Below are 24,271 nucleotides of genomic sequence, written 5' to 3'. Positions count from 1 at the left end.
CCGGCGGCCGGAGGACGGGGCGTCTGCACCGGGCGGCCGGCAGAGCAGGAGAGAAGCGGGCTTGGGATACAGAGTCAGCAGGACTCACCAACGTGCGGATGCAGGGAACAGTGGTTTGGAAGGTGAGCAGGTTTTCAGCCGGAACCACCAGGCGGCGGGGCCACTTACTAAAACGGCAGAGGAGAGTGGGCCAAGGGGGTCAGGAGTTTGGTTTTGTGTGTCAAGTTCCAGATGCCCACGGGACAGAGGCGGGGACATCGAGGAGGCAGTGGTACAGACGAGTCTAGAGGTCAGAGGAATACACAGGGCGACGGGTATAAACTGGGAAGTTACTGGTAGATGGATGAGTAAGAGAGGACTAAGGACATCGATTTTTTTTACCGTATGTTGTAGATACTGCTTCCCACTCAACTTCAAGCGCTTTTTTTGCCAAACAGAATTTTTAAAGTTGTTATGGAGTCAAAAAACCCAGCCCCTGACCTCTTCGTCATTTCTGTCTTTGGTGTCATAATTTCAAAGGCTGTCCGCTCCCTGGGATCATAAAAGTCCTCATCCATAATCTAGGCTAGTCTTCTCATGATTCACTTCTTAACATTTTCATTTTTAAGCACGTGGAATTTGTTACTGCATTAGAAAGGGGTCCAGCTCTTTTTTCCTGAATGCTGGGCCATCCTCATAGTGCCATGGACTCTGTCATCCATCTTTGTCCTCTGTTTGGAGATGAAGCCCCCACTCCGTGATAGTCTGAAGCGCCAGGTACACGTGGGTCTGTCTCCCTGACCAGCGGCCTCGGCCCCGGCCAGCACAGCCCTGCCTGCATCACAGCAGCCTCATGACAGGTCAGCACTCCTCGTGGTAACTGCCCCAACAGCGTTGTCTCCCCAGAATTTTGTGAGTTACTGTCACGCATGTCCTCATCACACAAACCTTAGAGTGACTATCGAGTTTCAAGGAAAGTGAACAGGGATTTGATGGCGGTGTGTTCAATCCATAAACTGGCGTTTTTACAACACCAAGAATTCCCACCCACAAAAAGAAACCAATTTCTTCCTGGTCTTTTCAAGTTCTTCAGCAAAGTTTCACGGCTTTCACTGTATAGGTTTTACTCACTTATTGCTCATTCCTACGTATTTGATCCTCTTTGTTGGCCTCATGGATGGGATATTTTTCTATGACAGGAAAGCACACACACACACATTTATTCTGCATTCAGCCACTCCCGTGACCATTTTTAATGCCAGTGACTTTGGGTGATATTTTGGATTTACTACTTACCATGTTAATTCTGTTCCTTCCTTCCTAGCAGACACACCTCATTTCTTTTTCCTTTTATTTCACTGACTAGAATCTCCAGAACATCACTGAATTATGGGACTAGCGGTTGGCACTCTCAGCGCGTCCCAGTCTGAAATAAGGTCTCTGAGCAGCGGATGACTTTCCCGTGGTCCCCCAAACACCCCAGACACTCTGGCTCCCAGGGATGTGCGACTGCGTCTGTAACTGAGCACCAAACGCTTCCTCTCTGGTCATGTCATTCACACACACTAGGTCAGAGGACAGGGTCAGTGTCAAGCCTGTGGAGGGGAGGACACCACAGTCGAGGAGACAGCCGCCCGGAGCACGAACTGCAGGAGACAACTGCTCACGTGGATTTACTACATCCCTCGTTGCCGCACCAGCGCTGGAGGACGTGCTTCAGAAGCTCAACTCAAGGTTTCGGTCTTTTCACCAACTTCAAAAACACCCACATTTAAAACATTCTCCTTATCCCCAGCACTTTATTTTTAAGAATGCTATTATTAAAAAATTTGTGAAGGACCAGAAAGGGGCATTTCACTTTGTCACAAGAGTTTGAACCGGAACTCGATGGAGGAAAGAGAGCTCAGGCAGCCTCGCGGCTCTCTTCTTGCAGTCACCGAGAATTAAGGAACAAGTTCCCACTTAAAATGCTGACAAGGCCGTGGTCTCCTCAGCAAATATTTACACGTTCTGAAAATATTCAAGATTACAAAAATTCTACAGCAAGATTCAAACCACAAATTAAGTTAAAAAAACACCTACGATTCAAAATGAAAACGTCCTGGCAACTGCAGCAGAGCACGCGAGGAGAAAAGGCCTTACAGCCACCACTGGGCCACTCGCACCGTGCTCCGACAGACGCGCACGGCAAGTCACTGACACTGCCACCAGCGCAGTCTCTGCACCGTGCTCACTGTAGAAAGTGTCCTTAAACAATGAACGAGTTCACAATTATTTCACAGAAATACGTACTTGCTGTTTTGTTACGCTTCTGATGTATTTTTACAGTATGGTTACGTATGTTTTTACAACAGGACCATAACGCATGAACTGTTTTAGAGTGTGTGTGAGAGTGTGTGTGTGAGTGCATGGGTGTGAAAGTCTGTTTCCCTCTGAGTTTTGCACCGTATCCTACAGGAGGGTCCGCTGTGGTGATGCCCACCGGTAACAACGACTACTCTATGCTGATGTCATAATACAGTAAAAACTAAGCTACTGCTGCAAACAGTATCACCATGTGAGCAATACTTCCATTTCTTAAAAAGGTGAGCCCAAGTGAACCACCACGGTTCCCAGTCGCCCACCTCCAGCAGGCACAAGTGCGTGTCACACAGGGCGGACCACCTCAGTTTTCTCATCAGCAACGCAGCCCCCGCCGGGCCTTTCTCCAGTTACTGTAAAGCTGCCACAGTGTACAAACCAGGCAATTCTGTGAAAGAGGGATTGACAACTGCGAAGCCACACACACACGGAAGCAGTCACTGGGGTTACATGGTGCCAAGGAGGAGCAGAGAAAGGACAGCGTCCTCACCAGACCTGGCCGGTGCCTGCCCCAAGGTCTCTTCCCCCGCGCTGTGCGGGCACTCAGTTAAACACCAGGGGAGAGAAGCCAGTCGCACTGCTCCTGCTGTCAGGGACCTCAGGTTACCGAGTGGCTGAAGAAACAAACTTCATTCTGTGCAAACAGGTCCTTCTCTAGTGGACAGACCCACAACTGAAAGGCCCGTTCGCTGCAGCAGAGAACAGAGGGCGCAGAGCGGTGACACGGCGATGGGCTGAAAGCACCCAGTCTGCCTGCAGTCCCTGCCCCGGACAGCGTGTAACCAGAGAGGAGGGGAGGGCAAGGTGCCTTAGGAGCAGCCAGACACCTGGGCTGACTTCCCTCCGCGGGCACGGGGAAGAGGACAGCAGGGCCTCCTCGGACACTGGGTCTGGGGGGAAGTTCACACGCAGCTCCGTTGTCTGTCCAGCTCCTTCGTCTACAGCTACTGGGAGGTCACGGTGTCAGACGGCGCACGCCTCCCAGGTCGTGATTAAGTTCCTGTGCAGGTCCTTCCCATTTCTGCCCTATTTATGAGATCTGTAAAGGTGCTGCCTGAGTTTTCAGCGCCTCTCACTAACCTGCAATTTCCCCTTTCATCTCACTGCACTGTTTCCTCATACCCTTGACCTCTGGTTTTATATCATCCAGACGCTCACTGTTCTTATACAGCACAAAGCACTTTGGGGCGACCCACTTCTGATTTGATTTCCCTCTTTTCCCAGACTTGGTTTTGCACCTTTTTGCCTACTCTCCCCCACTCCCTGCTTCTTGAAGACTGTTCTCAAGAGCGGCCCTGCTATTTCTTGTCAACTTTCTCTTGCTCACCTCTCTGCCAACCTAGTCTTCCCATTTTACTCTGACTGCAGGTCAATTTCTCTGATACCATTTCCACCTTCGTGACGTCCCAGATCAGAGCTGGAGGGTGATGACTGGATGTTGCTGTCAATCCACGTCTGGGGGAACAGAGGAGAAAGTCGAGAACCTACAGGTTCTCTTCTCAAGTCCTCCTTGCCGCCCTCCACCTCCAGCTCCAGAGACAGCACACGCTCTGCACTTTCGTGGTCCCCCTGCTTTGAGTGCATCCCCCAACTCTTCCTGGGCTTCTATTCCAGAGCCCGGGGTCTGCTTCCCTCCAAACTGGAAGGGATCAGCGAGGATGCTCGGGACTATGCCGCCTCCCCGTCCTTCCTCAATATTGCTTTCAGAAAGGGGGAGGAGCTGAGATTAAGAGACACACTAACGGCCCTGGAATCTTCTCTTTTTGTCCCTGGCTGCGGTGGTTTTGAAATGTTAGTTTGGACCATACAAAACCGCTATGTGTAAGTCAAAAAGGGTCAAATATCAGAATTTCGTACAGTTCAACCCACATGTGAAATAACACCCTTTTTCCTTCCTTGATCACTTCTGGTGAATTTCTATATTCATATGTGAGATTATTTTTAAACACACGCACCCGTTTGTGCATGGAGCCATCCCACTGGGCAGTGAGAGAAGACGCTGCGGTCCTGCCCACCGTAACATGTTTCCCTGGATGGAGCTTCCAAAAGCGCAGATCAGGCAGCCCTCTGCCTGACACTCTTCAATCTGCTTCCCGCTGCCACGCGAGAACCACTTGGCCTAGAAGGCCCTGCCAGGTATGGTCCGGGGCCTCCCACCCCACTATCATTTCCCCAGAGCTTTTCCCAGCCCTTCCAGCTTTTTCCTAGCCTTACTGCCTCAGGGCACCTGCTCCCCTTTCCTCTGCGGGAATTCCCTCCTTGCAGCTCACCGCAGAGCTGTGCCTTTTCGGCCTTCAGGGCGCTGGATGCTCAGGACACCGGCCCACGGGGCACACGAGGCCCCACTGAGAGATGCATGGCCGTGAGGACCCAGTTCGGGGCTGGTGGGAGCTCCGCCCACAGGGGTGAGCAATACCCTGTCTTGTTCTTTGTTCTAACACAGCACCCGGCTAATCTGGTGAATAAATGAATCAACTCAGAAAGCTGCCAAGCGGAAGGAGGGGCTGTATCTTGTGCTGCTCTGCAGAACGCCGTGTCGAATGGGTCCGAGTGTGCCAGTCGCCCGTAACGACTCCATGTCAAGGGAGCATCTTCTGGGAGGCGAGTTCCACACACACGAGATGCTGTGTGGGAGGTTAGGCACCGCCAACCCCACAGGCCTGTCCAACTCTGGTAGTTCACACAAGCCCGTCAGCACAGCCAGCTTCCAGGTTCTGTGAGAGCACGGAAGGCGACGGAGACCTTCATCCCTAAACTAACGGTCACTCCGCGGTTCACACTCATCACACGGGAAGACCCACGTGTGCTTCGGACGTCAACAGGGGAGCCTAGCCCAGCAGGTTCACACTTGGTGAGTCTCCAGCTTTCTTCTTCCGCTCCTAGGTCTAGAACCAACTCGGAGATCAAAGCAGGAGTCGGAGAGATAGGTGGAGATCAAAATACTGGCTCTCTTCCTAATAAAAGCCAGATGGGAGAGTTCGGTTTTGGATTCGCAGCCAAGTAGGCGCGCTCACTGGCACAGCCGGACAAGCCCCAGCAGGGCCAGGCCTGCGGTCTCTGGCCGAGGCCAGCCGCACGCTCGAGGTGGGCAGGGTGGCCCGGGGCCGAGGGACGGCGACAGGCAGGAGTGACCGCAGCTGGAAGATGAAAGTCCCTCCCGTCAGAGTGAAAGCCCTGAGGAGGGTCCGGAGAGGCAACAGAGAAGGTGCTTTCCGCACAGAAACAGAAACAAAAGCGCCCGCGCGGGGGAGAGGGAGCCCCTCCCAGACAGAGGCGGTCCTGCCGCTCCGGCACCCGGCACAGAAACCCACGCCCAGGTGTCTGCTGACTTCCCGGATGATTACTTTCAACGAGACATGTGCTGTGACTAGTGTGCTCTGGTAGCCCTGCACATCTGTTTAAAAACACAACCATGCTGCTTCATAGCTGTACCAACCATGGACTGATTAGAAGGTAAACAACCAGGCTTCTCTTTCTCAGTTCTCATCAGCCAGTCTCTCCGGCAGGCTCCCCCCGTGTTCCGTGCCACTCCACACTTCTAACAGAGCTTTCCACCTTCATCTACCTACTCAAGTCACCAGAATCCTAGGGGAAAACATTTCCTTTCTCCATCCCAAACCTAAAATTGTGGGAGTTTGTTTCCTTGAGAAAAACACTTTCAGCGGCCACAAAAAGTAACAATAGTCTTGGGTCATCTCGTGTGCCAACAGCTGTAGACGGAGGGCTGAGGCTCAGTGGAAAACACAGATTAAAACTCCCGCCACTAGGTGTTATGAAAGTTGCAAAACAAACCTCCACAGCAGCTGCTCCCTTTTACCTATAATGAAAACCAGCAGTAAGGTGAGGCTTGAAAGAGTGACGTCCTTTCCTTCCTTGGTAAACGTCAAGCCTTGTGCTCAGAACACTGTGCCTCTACAGAGACGCGTGAAATCTTACCCAGGAAACGAATGCAGTCGGCAACACAGGGTGTGCCATCCGTGACCGCAGACCTTGCGACAAGCTTCTGGGCGGGCTCATCGCCGATGTGGCCCCAGGACACTGACGGCTGCGCTGGTCCGGATGAATCTCATCATACACCCTGTAGACGTCGTGGTGGCCTCCTTCAGCTGGACGAGGGCTCCCCTGTCCTTCCGGTGACTTAGCCAGCGGTGCCCCCTCCCTGGCCTTCCCTGCCCTGTGTCCCTCCCATCCCCACAGAAGCCAGCTGGGCAGAGAAGCACCATGAGAGGAGCACTCACCACCACGCACGCAGCCCAGCACAAAGGGCATGGCTGGAATGGATACAACAAGGACCCTCCAACTGACTGCCCCAGACAGGCCCTCGAGGGCTCGGCACAGCCCACACCACGCAGTCCCCAGAACACTCCTCCGAGGTCACAACCGTGTTAACAGCACAGGACACGAGCTCTCTGAGTCTGAGCACCCCCTTGGTGAGACTCTGCTCAATGCAGTTTACGTGGTCATCCGACTCCCCAGGACCTGGGTGTGCTGGCCACACCAGTGAATGCTCACGAGGCCAGCCTTCGCTGCTGGGTCTGACGTAACAGGGCCATCTGACAAAGCTGGCGCCGCGGCCTCTAGGCTAGACAGCAAAACAGATGCCCGAGTGTGGAGAACGGTGCCGTCTACTTGGCCTGTGCTTCCTTAAGGAAGCAGGAGCTGGGGACATTTTCTTCCCCCTGGCATCACGAAGGTGGTGCTGCTCTCCAGCCACCACCGATTCACCTGCAAACACCCCCAGGAGTAACAACTGTTCCTTTACCATCCCTAGGTCGCTGTGTCTCCAAAGTACAAGTTCCCAACAACTCAGTTCACCAAACCAACGCAGAAGCGACGGCTTCTGTAACCATACGCTAACTCAGGCTGCAAACTGCGTTTTCCATTCCATAAGCCAACGTGCCCGGACCTCTGTCCTAATGGGAAGCACACAAGTATCTTAATTCACAAAAGAATCATTCAAAAAGACGAACCTATCATGTGGTAGGCAACGATTCTTCATATTTTGCTCACTTTGAAAGGTCAAGGCACAGAAACGGAGGAGCTGCTTCGTCCGCCCACTTGACAGAAGATGCAAAGAGGACTCCTGCTTTTGTTCAGCTATAAACTACACTGTGACAGCATGAAGTGAGCCAGCCTGTCTTGAAGGGAGGGCACTGTCCTTCAGTAAGCATCAGGTCCATTAGCTTCCATGGTTTGATGATCACCCTATAATTACATCTCTAGATAAGCCTTCAGTTTAAATCTTCGGTTCCATTTAAAACCGATAAGATCCATGTCCCCACCTCAACTACGTAGTAACAGAATATAATTATGAGCTGCCAACAGAACACCATGCAGCCTCGAGCACAGCCGTATTCCTAGTCTCACATGACACATGACTGCTCCCTGAGAAAAGGTGTGGCTAAAATAATCAACATGCTAGCCTGGAAGCTGGAGGGACCAACTGTCCATGGACCTTGAGTCCCCAGCCACGGCCAGAGGGCTGTCTCTATATTTTTGTAACCGATCGGAAAAGATGTTGTTTTTGTTTTGTTGCCATTTCTAAAGGACCAACCATGTGTGTCCACATAAAAGTCAGCTTGCTTACTTAAATGCAACTTGCCCACAAAGCAGTAAAAACCCAACTGTTCTTCCAGACCCCAGAAGCACATCCACGCCTCTGCCCTCGTGCAAACCCGCTGCAGTCAAGCCCAAGTGATGCCTCTGAATCCAAGAAACAAAGACCCTGCAGGCCGGCAGTTTCAAAGTGCCCACAAACACAAACAGCAGCGGAGGCTGCTTCAAACACCCAGGCATGTTAGCAAAAGGTAAGTGTGACATAATAAACAATTCTACGGGACAGAAACAATAAAAGAGTCACAAAAACTTAATGTCATCATGGTATTCTAGAGCAAAAGTTTACACACTGCAGTCCACAGAGCACGTGTACATTTGGCGTGCCCGGGGAACTCCTTGAAACTATCTGTGCGTACACACGTTTCCTAGGAAGAAGGTCCACGGTGCTCAGCTAAAGGGAACCGGGACCACAGGTCTCAGCAAGCCCCTCCATTATGACCAGTGCTTTGCACTAGGAAGCTCTGTCCAGCTCCTACACTCACGCTTTAACGCGTCTACTAATTAGAGCTCCGCCAGCCGATGGACAGACAGACGGCACCGAGCGGCCTCGGCTGTGTGCTCCTCTCTGCCTGCTGCCGTCCGCCAGCGCCTTCCGGGCCGGCTCAAAGCACCCCCCCTTGGCAGGCTTCTCCAGAACCCCCCGCCAGAGTTCACCTTCCCTGTTAGCCGCCGGGCCACCGCCCTCCCTCCACGGCGGCGCTGCCCTGGTCCATGCTGATGACTCTGCACTGCAGCTACTAGAGCCGGCCTGAGGGTCCGAAGGGGAGGGACAGGGCAGGACTTGGCACTAAATATCCCCTTCCCCACCGGCATGGAGCACAAAGCCTTGGGTACACGGCCAGAAAAACTTGCTGAACTGAACTCTTGTTTCAGGGCCAACGAAAGACCGCTAACTCTAATAACCCAATTCTTCACGAGGGTTTAAATCCCAGCACACACGCACACAAGGAAGGCCCACTTCCGCGTGGTTTGATGGCGTGGTCACGTGCACGGTTCCCAGACACGCGACCGAGGACCTTCCCACAGCTAATGCTTATCTCCCTCAAACCGGATGTGAAATGCAGTGATTAAATATGGCTCGTGAAATTGCAGGAAGCACTGTGAGGTAAAGCCACACTGGTCTGAAGCCTTCCACGCAAATTCCGAGATGCTCGCTGTCACCAGAGGCAGTATTACACGATTTCCAAAACACCAAAGTACATGACCTTTAAGGACAGCCCGCTCGGGAAGTGACAGACTGTCATCTTCAAGATTATAAAAGTAAGAAGGAAGATTAGGAAGTCTTACTGGTAGTATTTACAGGAAGTCAGAGCAACTAGTAGACTCACATTACCCATGGAAGGGGGTAGGGTGAGGCAATGGAGTTAAAGAAACAGTATGCTGGAATTCAGGCACAACCGTGCTGACGAAGGAACGGCCTGAGCCCCGAACCTGTAATCGAAAGTCCAGGATGACATTTGCAAATCTCAACCTCCCAAATTCAACCCAATAAAAATAGGTAAGAATCAAATTTCTTCTGTACAGCACAGGGAACTATATTCAACATCTTGTAATAGCCTTTCATGAAAAAGAATATGAAAATGAATATATATATATATATATATATATATATATATATATATATATATATATGCAGGACTGGGATATTGTGCTGTATACCAGAAATTGACACATTATAACTGACTATACTTCAATTGAAAAAAAAAAAAAAAAAAAGACCAGGATGATGGACACTTCAGTTCTGCCAAGACAGAGGCACTCCATCCCTCCCAGGCCCTCCCCCTAAACAACAACATGCTTAGGAAAGGGGGTGGAGGGAAGGTGGCAGGCTGCCTGCGGCCCTGGGACCGAGGACAAGGCGGTGAGTCCCCGGGTGTCCTTACTGCCACTACCTGTCCAGGACAGGGTGCTACAGGAGCCCCCAAGCCGAGAAAGCCCAAAGGCAGATGGAAAGAGCTCCAAGTGTTCCCCTGGCCAAAGGACCAGAAAAGGGTGGTCTTACAACCAGAAACATTTGTGGCAACATCCTACTCCAGCCGAATACCACAGATGGCCACGTACATCTCCTCTGAGGTTTCAGGGAGTTGAAAGGGAAGCTAATTTACCCCACCCCCACCCCCACCCCGCTCCTCAGAGCCAGGCATGCTCCAGGTGGCCCTACCAGGTAGTGCAGTGGGGCCAAGCAGGGATCTTATGTCCTATCCTCGGCCCAGACACACAGGGGGGCTCTGACTCCCCAACCAGGCAGTGTAGGTGGGGAGCTGAGCCTCCACCCCCGCTCGGTCCCAGCTGGCATGAGGTGGTGGTGGGAGGCTGGGCTGACTGTCATTGCTCCCCCAACCCCTCTCCCTGGTGTCAGCCAGGCCTAGAGAGAGCTGGTGCCAGAACCCCACCAACAAGGCACCTGAGTCTCAGGGACCTAGCAGTCAGGAACAGAGTGAACTACCTACCACCAGAGTCCCAGGAGGAAGGGAGGGAAAAAAGAGGACTGAAAAAGCATTTAAAGAAATAAAGGCTGAAAACATCCTGGCTCTGGGAAAAGACAGAAATGTATGGATTCAAGAAGCTGAGCAAACCCCAAATATAATAAGCTGGGAGAAACCTATGTCCAGACAAATCATACTTTAACTTCCAGAAAACAAAGACAAAGGGAAAATCTTAAAATCAGCCAGAGTGACACGACACGCTTACTTACAGAGGAAGAGCCATCTGAACAAGCTGATGTTTCATCTGAAACCAGGGAGGCCAGAAGAATGGCGCATGCTTTCCAAGTACTGAAAGAAGTGCCATCTATGAATCCTATCACTGGTGAAGGCTTCCTTCAAGATTAAAGGTGAAATAGAGACATTCTTGGACAAAGAAAGCTGACAGAATTTGTGGCAGGCAAACCCATGCTAAAAATGGCCGAAAGAAATTCTCAAACAGAAAAGAGAGGGTAACAGGAGAAAGCTTAGAACTTTGGGAAGGGAAGAGCCCAGAATAGGTAAAAACAGGGGTAAATACAACAAACTCTCCCATTTCACACAAGTTTCTTAAATCACATTCGATGACTGAAGTACAATCATCTGATGTGGTACTCAGGGTATAAAAAACACTTAAGACGTTGACATTTTAAAAGTGGGGAAGGTGGGTAAAAGGATCTAAAGGGAAGTAAAGTTCCCACACTTCACTTAAAGTTATAAAACACAGAGTCCAGTAGCCTGGGATGAGCTGCACATGTACATTGTAAGCCTAGAGCAACCACCAAAAGAATGACACAAAGCTGACGGATACACTCAAAAATCATTCAATAAAGATGGAATCCTCAGACATGGTTAAAGAACCCACAAGAATGAGGAACAGGAGAAACAAAAACCAAAAAATAAAATAATCAAAGGGGAGACTTATGCCCTAACACATTAATAATTACCTTACCTTAGATGTAAATTGTCTAAAAATACACATTAACAGATTGGCAGAGTAGATAAGAAAACATGATGTAACAATATACTGTCTATAATAAACTCACTTCAAAACAACGTGAGTAGGTTAAAAGGATGGAAAACATATACCATGAAAGTATTTATTTAAAAAAAAAGGAGTGGCGAGGTTAAAACAACTGGTAAAGTAGACTCAGAGCAAAGAACAGTACTAGAGACCAAAAGCGACATTGCATAATGACAGGAAGATCAGTCCAGCAGAGGACGTAACAATCCCAGATGTTTACACACCACCCAAGAGTCTCAAAATACACGAACCAAAAGCCCACGGAACTACAGGAAAATGGACAATTATAGCTGGAGACTTCAGCACGTCACTCTCAGCAATGGACACTGGGGCTGACAGATACACAGTACTGTACATAAAACAGATAAACAACAAGGACCGTACAGCACAGGGAACGGTACTCAATTTCTTGTAATGAGCTGTAATGGAAAGTAAACTGAAAATACATACGTATGTGTGTAAAGGTGTAACAGTCACTGTGCTAAACACCTGAAACTAACATTGTAAACTGACTACACTTCAATAAAAAAGTAAGAATTTAAAAAAAAAAAGGTCTATGAGGAAGGAGAGGTGAGCTACAACCCCGGGTGAGAGTCATGCCATTCTGTATGTATGGGGAAGTCAGGATGAGAAGGAACTACAGTGTAGTACGTTACTTATAGCTACCTAAGGTATTCTGATACTAAAAGTATAACATTTTCATTGTGACGAAAGGAGAATATTGGAGTACACCAGAGGCTATACAGTGTAGTGTTGATGAGCATAGCTTTGCGGGCTGGCAGACCTGGATTTAAATTTTTGCTCTACCACATATTAGCTCTATGGCCTGGCAAGTCATGTTTCTTTTATGAGCTTCTGTTATTCTCAATGAAATGGATAACAGTCCCTAATAAGTGGTTTGTTGTGTAGATTAGATAAAATGCATGTAAAATACTTAGCATGGTGTCTGGTATCTAATAACTACACAATAAATGGGAATTCTTAACATTACGTCCTAGACTGAGCTTGGGATAAAGAAAGAAAGGGCTTCCATGACTTTGCAGACAGAACTCTGCCTAAGGAAGAAAGTATCCTATGAGACAGGTCTGACTTGAGAAAAGGGAAAACAACGGAAGCGGGGAAAGGCCAGATGACACAGTCAGAGAGAAGGCTCAACCAACTTACCAAAAAGGAAAGACAGAATGAAGCTTGGCTGTAAGGCTCTTCTGTAAGATTTAAAAGGCCTGGGTAGGATGGTAGCGCTTAGCCAGAAGGTAAAGTCCTGTGATGTCTGCTCTAGGCATCTGTGTTGTAATGTAATCAAATTACTTAAAGTATACGTACAAAAGTACCCAAAGCAAACAGAAGAAGGGAAATAACAAGTGTAAGTACTGAAATCAATGAGATTAAGAACTGAAAAAAGAATAGAGAAAATCAATAGAGCCAAAAGAAGGTTCTTTGGGAAAAAATCAATAAAATTGATAGTTCTCTAAGAAGACAAAGAAAAAAGTATACATTAAAAAAAGGAAAATCAGCAAGGATACAGAAGAACTCAACACCACCACCAACCAACTGATCTAATCAACATATGCAGAAACCGCCAGCACAGTACACGTTTTTTTCAGGTGCCCATGGAATATTCACCAATGCAGGCCCACAGAACATATGCCAAGATAGACCACAGTCTGGGCCATGAAACAAATCTCAAAAAATTTAAAAGAACCGAAACCATACAAAGTATGTTCTCTGACCATAACGGAGTCATAGAAATCAACAGCAGAAAGATAACAGGAAAACTCCCTGAACTCTCAGAAGCTGCCGCACACTTCTGAACAACCTGCGGGCCAAGGAAGCCGTCTCAAAGGAAGGAAAATGCACATGAAGCCGAATAAAAATCAAAATATAACATGCCAAAATACATAGATCCAGCTAAAGCTCTGTTGAGGGGGAAATTTATAGCACTTAAAACGCTTATGTTATAAAAGAGGAAAGGTCTCAAGTAAATAATCTAAGTCTCTACTTCAAGAAACTAGAAAAAAATAGCAAAATAAAACCAAAGCAAGTAGAAGAAGAAGAAAAAAGAAATAAATGAAACTGAAAACAGGAAAACCATAAAGAAAAATCAATGACATAAAAAGTCGGTTCTTTAGGAAAAAAAAAATAATAAAACTGCTAAACCTCTAGAAGACTGACAAAGACAAAAAGAGAAGACACAGATCACCAACATCAGGAAAGAGACATAAAATATGACTACTCCCACCTCTCTTAATTCTGGAAGTTCTAGCCACTGAAGTAACGCAAAAGAAAGAAATAAAGGCATACCTATTGGGAAAGAAGAAATAAAACTCTCCCTATTTGCAGATAACATGATGATTTATATGGGAAATGCCGAAGAATTTTTAAGAAGGCTCTTAGAACCATTCAGTGTATTCATTAAGGTAACAGGACACATGACTGAGACACAAAAAGCAACTAAATTGCTATATACTAACAATGAGCATGTGGAAGTTGAAAATAAAAGCACAGTAACACTTACAACTGCCCTAAAGAAAATGAAATACTTTAAATATAAACTTAACAAAACAGGTACAGGATCTGTATGTTGATAAACGCAAAACGCTGATGAAGGAAATCAAACACAGCCTAAATAAAGGAGGATATACCATGTTCATGAACTGGAAGGCTCAACAGAGTAGAGATGTCAGTTCTCCCCAAACTGATTTATAGCTTAATGCGAATGCTATCAAACTCCCAGCAAGGCTTTTTTTTAATGGACATAGAAAAGCTTATTCTAAAATTTATATGGAAAGGCACAGGCCCTAGAATAGCTAAAACCATCTCGAAAAAGAAAAATGAAATGGGAGAAATCACTCTGATGTTTAGATTCCTATATAACTACATGGTATAGCTAATCAACGCAGTATGATACTGGCAGAAGAGGAGACACAGATCAGGGGAACAGGATGGAAAACCCAGAAACAGACCCACACAAATATGCCCACTTGATTTCCGACAAAGCAAGTCAATGGAAGAGGGATAGTCTTTTCAACAGACAGTCCCAGAACAACTGGACATGCATACCAAAAACAAAACAAACAACAGCAACAAAACCCCAACCAAAAACCAAAAAAACCTCGATCTAAATGTCACACCTCATATAGAAATTAACTCAAAATGGATCAGGACCTTAAAAGTACAATGTACAACTACAAAATTTGAGGGAAAAAATAGGAGAAAAATCCTTGGGATCTAAAGTTAGGTAAAGAGTTCTTAGACTTGACACCAAAAGCAGGACCCACAAAGGAAAAAAACTGATAAACTGGACTTGATGAAAATTAAAAACTTCTGCTCTGTGAAAGACCTTGTTTAAAAGGATAAGAAGACAAGCTACAGACTGGCAGAAAACATTTGCAGACCACATCACCTGACAAAGGAGTGGTGTTCAGAATATACAAAGAACTCTCAAAACTCAACAATAAAGAAACAAGGAACCTAATTACAAAGTGGGTAAAAAGTATGAACAGAGGATATATAGATGGCAAATGAGCACAGGAAAGACGTTCGACACCATTAGCCATTAGGGAAATGCAGATTAAAATGGGAATGACACAGCACTTACACACCTATCAGAATGGCTGAGATCAGAAATAGCGGGAACACCAAATGCTGGCGAGGATGCAGAGAAACTGATCACTCCTCTACACACGGCTGGCGGGAATGTGAACTAGAACCACCACTGCAGAGACGGCTCAGCAGCTTATGAAACTAAACATGCAACCACCACACAGCTGAGCAACTGCACTCTTGGGCAGCTGTCCCAGGTACGTGGAAATTTATGTACTTACAAAAACACGTATACGAATGTTCATGGAAGATTTATTCATAACAGGCAGAAACTGGAAACAACCCAAATGCCCTTCAACAGGCGGATGGCTAAGTGGTGCTTGGTGGTAAATCCCTACCACGGATGCTACTCAGCACTCGAGGCGGGAGCTACTGATTGCGGGTACACACAGCTCGGGTGTACTCTAGGGAACTATGCTGAGTGATAAAAGCCAGCTCCAAAGGGTCACATCTTGCAAGATTCCATTTATATAATATTATTGAAATGAGAAAATTATAGAATTGGAGAACAGATCAGTCATTGCCAGGTCAGGGAGAGGGCGAAGGGTGGGAGTGGCTGTAACAGGCAACAGGAGGAATCTCATTGTGATGGGAAAGCTCTGTACCTTCCTTTCTCGATGCCAGTGTCTTTGCTGTGATACTGTACTAGTTTTACAAGATCTTGCTGTTTGGGGGAACTGGTTAAAGGGGACATGGGAGTTCTCTACTAATAATTTCTTACAAGTGCGTGGGACTCCACAATCATCTCAAAATTAAAAGTTTAGTTAAAAAAAAAGACCAGGTTTGGTTCCCAGCTCTGCCACCTACTAATTAGGCTACTGATCCTATGCAGATTTCAAACTCTCTATCTTCAGTTTCCCCAGTGATTAATGGCACAATACCATCTGAAGTGCCAAGAAAATAAAGGCCATATATGAAAAGGCCTGGAACACAGAGAGTGCTTTAAAAATAGCCTGTTAACACAAAATCTATTTGTAGACACAAATATTATTCTGAACAGTTACCATTCAAATGTCTGCTACTAGAGCCACTACAATTTATTTATTGCACTTTTTGCAAAGTGAATCTGCCCAAATAAAAATGGGGGGAGGGTGAAAGATGAACTGCGAACTACTTATTGAAATGGTCACAACACATCAAGTGAGTTTGATACAGAATTACTACAAGAAGTACGAAAGGTGACAAGGAAAATAGGATACTGGTCAACAAAATCTGGTTTCTTGATAAGGAAGTTAGAAAAAATTCATGTTTATAGGCATTGGGAAAAGCGAAGACTGAGTTTTCTAAAATGCATCTAATACACTGATTTAGATTTAAGAGTCTATGTTTGTAAGTATTTTCTCTGCTTCCTGGGTAGAAAGAAACCGGGACTCAGTCAGCCAAATCTTTATGCTCTTGTAACCGCCTGGTTCAGAGGTCCAGAAAAGCCACAAAAATAAAATCTCTCTGTGACGAAGAGAGACAATCCCATGCATTTTACCCCAGAAGGTGAGGGGAATTTTAAACACACAGCTGATCCCCTGAATCATACTGGGCACCTCGCCTTTAAAGTTTATGAAGCCCTGGGCCAGAGCTCTGACTCACAGAGAGGCTTTTGAAAGAGGTGAAAAGGAAAGGGGGTGTTTTATCATTCAAATTATTCTCTTCCTGTCATGATCCTAAAAGAGCCATTTCCATTAAAACGGAATGTTTTACTAACAAATACATCAAGTGAGAACACTGGTGGGAGATGTCTGAAGCAGGCCTGGAAGACGGCAGGCCTGGAGGCCAGGGGTGCAGCATCCAGGTCCCAGACAGGAGCCACTTCATGTCCAAGGCCCTGAGCTTCCGCATGGGTGAAGGGAAAGAAACGTGCCAATCAATGGGTGGGTTCTATGGCCTTTTGCTAAATTTAGAGTCCCTCGTGCACTGTAACATGTCGTCTCCAGGGAGTTTCTGCTATGACCAGCTTCCCTCTACCTCTGATTCGAGACAACTTTCCTCATACCTGCAATTTGGTTTCCCCAAAATGGGCTGAGGAAAGGGGAGAGGTAAGAAGGTGTAAGGGGAAAAAAAAGGAGACGACCCTATCTGGGTACAGGAGAGACTCGACTTTCCCCTTGTCATCAGTTTTCTCCAGAATTCCTTTCTTTGAGGCCCTTTAGCCGGTACTAAATTGCACCAGTTTTCTCACTCGATGTATCTGTTAGTAAAACATTTCGTTTTTATGGAAATTGCTCTTTTAGGATCATGACAGGAAGAGAAGCCAAACTAGAAGCCAAACGTTGTCAACACCACACGTCTTTTTCACAAATTGCAAACGTTAAAAACGGGGCAAGGGACAGAAGGAGCACCTGGAAATTAAACACCACCTAAGAGATGTAGTAAAAAAAAAAATTGCAATGCAAGGATTTAATTTGTATCCTAATGCAAAAACTTATGGGACAACGCAGGAAATCCGAACACTGGATGCTTATTTGACCATATTAAGTAATTACTAACGTTTAGGTTTGATAAGGGCACTGTGGTTGTGCTTTTTTAAATGACGCTGTTATCTTTAAGCTATGTAAACAAACATTTTTCTAATGAATCTGTGCAATGTCTGGCATTTGCTTCACAGTCACGGGAGCAGGGGTATAGGTGAAACAAGACTGGCACTGAATCAGCCCCTGCTGAAGCTGTGGGGTGGGGCGTGGGTACTTACTGTTCGTGCTGTTTTCTCTACTCTGTATATGTTTCAAATTTTCCTAACAAACAGTTTAAAAGGAGAGACTTGCGGCCGGTTTCCTCTCCTGTTTACACCGCTCTTCTGAACTCACTGGGAGGGCAGGCCAAGGATGGCACCCTGACCCCAGGAGGCTGGCAGTCCCCCACCGGGAGTCTACGAGGGGCCCTCCCCACTACTAAAACCCCCGCCCCTCAAAGGCCCCAGAAAATGTCCAGCTCTCCCGCCCCCATCGCCCTCAAGTCCCCGAGAAGGGCAGGGGCGAAGGCCATCAGGCCGACGGGGAGACGGGGTACGCATCCTTGGCCGGCTCCCCCAAAGCCGGGGGCACCTGGCCGCTGGGAGCTGCAGCCAGACCAGGGCCGGACAAAGGCGTGGGCCGGGGTGCCGGCCGGGCGCGGAGGCCCGCGGGGCCGCACACCTGTGCGCACCTGGGCGCAGGTGTGCGGGCGGGGACGCGGGGACAGCGCACCTTGAGGATGTTGTCGAAGATGGTGTCGCGGAACTCGAGCAGCGCCTTCTGGTCGAACTCGCGGCCGTGGATGATGCGCATCTGCTTGAGGAAGGTGGACTTGCCGCTCTCGCCCGCGCCCAGCAGCAGGATCTTGACGAGGCGCCGCACGGCGCGCCGCTCGCGGGCCAGCCCCGCGTCGATGTCCCGGCTGCGCCGCCGCGCCTCGCGCTCCGCGTCGCGGGCCCCGCCGCCGCCCGCCCTGCGCTCGCGGGCCCCGCCGGCCTCGGCCGGCAGCAGGCAGCGGCTGAGCGTCCGCACCACGCCGGACATGGCCGCTCAGGCCATGGACCCCGCGGCGGGCGAGGCGGCAGCCGGCCGCTCCCTCAGGCCGCGTCCGCCGCCGCCGCCGCTCCGAGGCCCGCTCTCGCCCGCCGCTCTGCCCGGCGGAGAGGCGGGGCAGCACGGCCTGAGGCCCGAGGATTGGGCCGGCTGCCGTCCGTCGGGAGGGTCGCGCCTTCCGATTGGGCCAGGCCACGCCGAGAGGCGGGCATTCCTCCGGACCTGGGGGCGGGGCCGGCGCCTAAAGAGGCGGGATCTTTGGGGTGGGGGCGCTTCTCATTGGGCGCCTGGGCTGAGGTTCTTTCTTTCAGAATGAAAGGGAGGCGGGGTCGCCGGAGAGGCGGAGCGGCCGTCCGCCATGACCAATTATAATTGCTCTGGGATCATGTCAATCACGACGAACGGGATTGGGATTGGGGGTGTCGCGAAACGGGGCGGGACCAGAAGTGCCAGGTGTACAGAAAGAGTCTCTCTGGGTTCCCAGATTGGGCCAAACTTTAAGACACCGGGACTCGCGAAGTGGACTCGACGTTGCCCGAAAGCTGGGAAATATCGATGAGAGGTCCAGCTGCTTGTCTTATGTTGAGAGAGAAAGCTGTTTCTTCCAGAAACACTGGAGGGGGATGGGCCGTACATTTCAAACACTTGCACCATTTGAGAGTGGCTTGGGCCTCTGGGCGGCTTTTTCTCGCAGCTGGCTGATCATCAAAATCACCAGGAGTCTCGTGTAGCGCAGTGACTGGGCGTGGGGTCTGAAGCTGGGAGTGGGATTCTGAGATGAACTCGCCTATCGACACTTTACTAGTTACATAACCTTCTAGGTAGCTCCCCCTACACGCACCCACTTGTGTTTAGCTTGAATTTCCTCCTCTGTGAAATAGAGGCAATAATATCAACTGCTGCAGATGGTTGTGAAGATACAAGCCGAGGACGTGAACTTGTATAACACTTAGCACAGTGCCTAGGACCCACATCAGTTCTTGCTAAGTATTAGCCCATCTTACTATTGACTCTTATCTGTCCCAGCCGTATGGTGAGTCAGAACCTCCAGGAAGGAGCCAAGGTGTCTCTTATTCTCCAGGTGATTGGTCAGCTTTGGGAACAATGGTCTGTTAAAAGATAAACTAACGCATATTTTAAAACGTAAGAGTTCACTTGAGCAAAAATCATCAATTCCCCTTGGGGCAGCGGCAACCCAGTTGGGAGCACTCTGGAGGGGAACCAAGGAAAGATAAAGATACAAAGTGCAGAGCAAAGAAGGGAAATGATTTGACTGGCTACAGCTTGAAGGCTAGTTAGCTGTTTGAGACCGGGACTGTCTCTAGCTTATGGTATCCAACTTGGGGATTTGACGAGGTCTCTGGGCATACCTTTCACATCTGTCAAGAGGCCAAGGTGCTTGAAATCAAGGAGCTTATCTGCGTTGTCCTTTGGTTTCGTAACCTTGAGGCATTCACAGGCTTAAATTTTGGCTTGCTCATGTAGGCTGTCAGGACATTAAGGCTACCTGCTTCTTTAATTAAACAGGTCCTAGTGATCATTCTGTCCAAACCCTCCTTCTCACCATGTGGATAAAATAAAGACCAGCTTACAAATAACTGACATGAGGTCCCACACAAGGGCTGACAAGAGACCACCCTGCCTCTAACTAGAGAGAGGTATGCACCGTAGAAAAAAGAATGAATACATGTGATGTCGTTCAGTTTTTATACATAATTTTTGCATAATCTAGAAAACACCAGGCACCGGGGACTTCTGGAGAAGAATCTGAAGATGAAAAAGATAAAGCCTTTGCATCAAGTTGTGTATACATTTTAGTGAGGGAGCCAGACCGCTCGAATTGCCAGGCGAAGTGCAGACTAAAGGAATCTCTAGTCTCTGCTGTAGAATCATGGTATTCAAGGAGCTGACCCAGAAGTCCCTAGGGACATTGAAAGCCCCTGGTGTGTGGTATTTGTCAGTTACTGAGGCGTGAGTTGGTACCACATGTGAGTCAATACATTATATAGTACTTCCTTATCCTTCAAAACTTTGACAAATAAAGTCTTGCTTCTTTATGAAAATGGCCTTCTGCCGAGAACCAAACACTGGTATATGATAGAAGTGAAGAGGAAGTGGAGAGGCCTAAGAAAGCAATGTTTCTTAAACACACACAAAAAGGAATTTTGAACAAATAAAGAGGGGAATGTGGAATTCAGCAGAGGACTGGAGCTACCCCCTCGTTCAGTCAAAAGAAACTAAGAAAAGTGGCTGAACAAAACATTTCCAGCAAGTGCTGCAGACATTTATGAATAACTGTATCTTTATAGACAGCAATGCTTGGTTTCTGCAATCATCACATGGTATCCAGTTTGGGGGTGTGACTAGGTCTCTGGACATCTTTTTAGCATTGGCCAAAGGGCTAAGGTGCTTGAAGTCAACAAGCTTAAATGTGTACTCTAATAAGCTCAGTGATTTGTATGGCGTGTTATAGTTTTTTAAAGTGCTTCCGCATACAGGATCTCTTTGACCTCTTCCGCACAGCTGGGATAATTGAAGGTACAGATTATTGTAATAGAAGAATCGGATCCGAGGAAGCTAATGTCACTTGTTGGAGGGAAGTATGGTAAGTTAACTGCAGAACCTGAACTGGCAATCTGACCCAGTATGTTCTTCATGCAGGGTATGGGGTGAGTGAAAGCATGAGAACTTTAAAGCCTGCCTGCATCCCCTATTAGCTGTGTGACCTTGAATGAGTCACTTAACCTCTCTGAGGCCTCATTTCTTTATCTGTAAAATCAGGATAAAAATAAGGCTGAGATGCGTTAAATGAGTTAACACTTATAAGCCCCTAGCACATCGTGGGCATTCAGTGAATTTTAACATTATTATTATCATCATCCTGGAGATTTGGGAATCAGGTACTGCAAGTTTAGGATGATAACAGCATGAAGACCCATAAGGACACATACGTTGTATGATATTAAAAATCAAAAGCTGGTAATAGGTTGGGTTATACAAATTAAAGCACTGCGATAGGAATGCAATAACATGCAGTTCCTAAACAGAATAAACAAGACCAAAATTTGTAAGCAGATGGCCACTATGTGTTTAAAAATTGGCATAAGGGGTGGGAGGGGTGGCCTGAATGTTCCTCCCAAATTATGTTCAACTCCACCTCCTAAGCTAAAGGGCAGCCAGAAGGGAGGGTTCAACGGCAGGGCCTGGAACACACACATGGAGTAGAGAGCTCTTCTAGAATCTCTAGAAGAGGGAATGCCACCCACTCTTCCACCCTCCAGCTGGGCGGCAGTGAGGGGATTAAACTCAGAAGCCTAGGGTAAGGCCCAGGACTCTGGGGTTCCCAGAAGGAATAGGGCCCCCTTGGGTCCCCTGTATGTAGTCTCCTGTGAGGTCCTTGTAGGGCTTCTCTGGCCTGGGGCAGTTGTATGGGTGAGGGGGTTGGAAGATGCTCCCGAACACATTGCGACTACTGAGACCTGGGAACTTCCTCTCAGTGCTCATCAGGGTAGCAACAGATTGCCTGCTATCTCATCCTTCATCACCACAGAGGAGATCCTAAAAGCTTTCCCTGAAGGCCAAAGAGCTCTGATTAAGAAAAAGAACATTTAAATAGGCCTAAGGAGACCAGGTGCCAGAGAGAACATAAAACAGAACATTTTCAAAACGGATGAAAATTTACATCATCATCACTACCATCATCACCATCATCATCTGCACCATCATCACCACCATCATCTTCATCATCATCACCACCACCATCATCATCAATACTATCATCACCATCATCATCACCATCATATCATCATCACCATCATCATCACCATCATCATCATTGTCATCATCACCATCACCATCATCACATCATCATCATCATCATTATCACCATCATCACTGTCATTATCACCAACAACACCATCATCATCACTTCCACCATCATCACCACCCCACCTTGTTCATGGCATGAAAAGACACTGTACAACAACAAGCAATGATTTTTTTCCATAGAAAACAGAATGGTAACTCTGATAAGGGGTGAAAACAAAATAAGAGAACTGGAAGATAAAATGACAGAAATATCTCAAAACCCAGAGGAAAAGTGTAGAGAGGTGGAAATCATGAGAGGAAGGATTGGAGAGTTACATGTGAATGATAAGAGTTCCGGAAGGCAGAGGGGAAGAGATGGAGAGAAATAATAAAGAGACTTCCTTTTCTAACAATGTGGCAGACCAAATACTCAGACCAAGCCTCCTACAGCAACAATAAAAATGCTGTATAAACTATTAAGACTTTATTTGAAGAGTCACTGAGCTGCGTAAGGAAGGCTCACAGGCCAAAATCAAAGTGGAAGCAGAAATTCAGAGCTAAACTGATCAGTGGTGGTCTCCAGCTGCCCTGAGGACATCTGCTGAACCCTTGTTAACCTGACTTTCTATATTCCTGGCTGCAGGTGAAGGACAGGAGACAAAACATAAAGATCATTGGAAGTAGCGAGTCTGTTGGGAGACAACTGCATAACCCCAAGACCACAAAGGACTATACATTCAGTGAAAGGGTGAACTGGTAAAATCGACAGTAGGGATATTAATCATTTATCAACAAACTAAATTTCAAGGAGAGTAAGTTTACATGAAAAAAAAAATCACTACACACAAGAAAATAAGGCATCAGGAGTGAAAGTCAGCCCAAACTACATTTGGCAGAATTGCATTCACAGGGGTTTGAGATATTGGAATTAGCAAGCACAGATCATTGGATAAATACATTTAATATATCCAAAGAAGTAAAAGTGGATATTGAAAGCATAAATAAGCTATTAGAGAACATAAGAAAATGTCTGAGCAGATGTGAAAAAGAACCAAATAATACATCTAAAAATAAAAATGTAATCACTGAAATAGGTGCGTAATAGATAAGTTATAGATTAAGACACAGTTGAAAAGAATAAACTGGAATATAGATCTGAAAAAATGACCTTCAATCCAACACAGACAAAGATATGGAGGATAAGAGAGAGACAGGAAAGACAGAGGAAGAATATCAAATATATGTCTCATCGGAGTCCCAGAGGGGATAGAGAGAATGAGGAAGGGGCAATATTAGAAGTGATAATGACTGAGAATTTTAATTGACAAATGACGTGAAATGCTTAGCTAGATAAATAAAAAGAATTCCAGACCTGGATGTACCATCATGAAATTCAAGGATGTCAGAGACAAAGAGAAGGTCTTAAAAGTAGCCAGAGAGAAAACAGTAGGAGCCGCTATTTATATGATAGTTACCAGGTGTCAGGTGCTGTTCTAAGCACATTGCATGTACCAACTCACGTAGTCTTCAAGGAACCATGTAAACAGTGAGTTGGTATCTTATTGACAAATGTGGAAGCTGGATGGGAAATAATACCTTAAAAACAAGGGGAAAAAAATAACCATTAACCTAGAATTGTAAACCCAGTAAAAATATCTTTCAAGAAAATGGAGAAAATGAGGTCATTTCAAACAAATAAAAACAAAACAAAACAAAGCAAAAAAAGAAGATTGTTTTATACTAACGATGTGTGTTACGGGCCAAATTGTGTCTCCTTCCCAAAATGCACGCGTTGAAACCCTAACCCCCAGGACCTCAGAAGGTGAGTGTATTTGGAGATGGGGTTTTTAAAGAGGTGGTTGGGTCACAGTGAGGTCATTAGGGTGGACCCTGATCTACTATGGCTGATGTCCTCACAGGAG

At 47.2% G+C, this 24,271-nt stretch overlaps 1 protein-coding gene across 1 annotated transcript in view; it reads right to left on the bottom strand.

The window, feature by feature from the left end:
• Positions 1 to 18,548, bottom strand: part of GNA12 (G protein subunit alpha 12) — an 80,217-nt gene extending 61,669 nt beyond the window's left edge. The window contains exon 1 of the mRNA XM_031471325.2: positions 18,222 to 18,548. Within this exon, the coding sequence (XP_031327185.2) occupies positions 18,222 to 18,533 (312 nt within the window). The 5' untranslated portion in view covers positions 18,534 to 18,548. The remainder of the gene's footprint in view (positions 1 to 18,221) is intronic.
• Positions 18,549 to 24,271: the final 5,723 nt, after the last annotated feature.

The sequence above is a fragment of the Camelus dromedarius genome, chromosome 24, assembly GCF_036321535.1.
Source record: "Camelus dromedarius isolate mCamDro1 chromosome 24, mCamDro1.pat, whole genome shotgun sequence".
In the NCBI taxonomy this organism is placed as follows: Eukaryota; Metazoa; Chordata; class Mammalia; order Artiodactyla; family Camelidae; genus Camelus; species Camelus dromedarius.
This window is presented reverse-complemented; position numbering and strand designations above follow the sequence as displayed.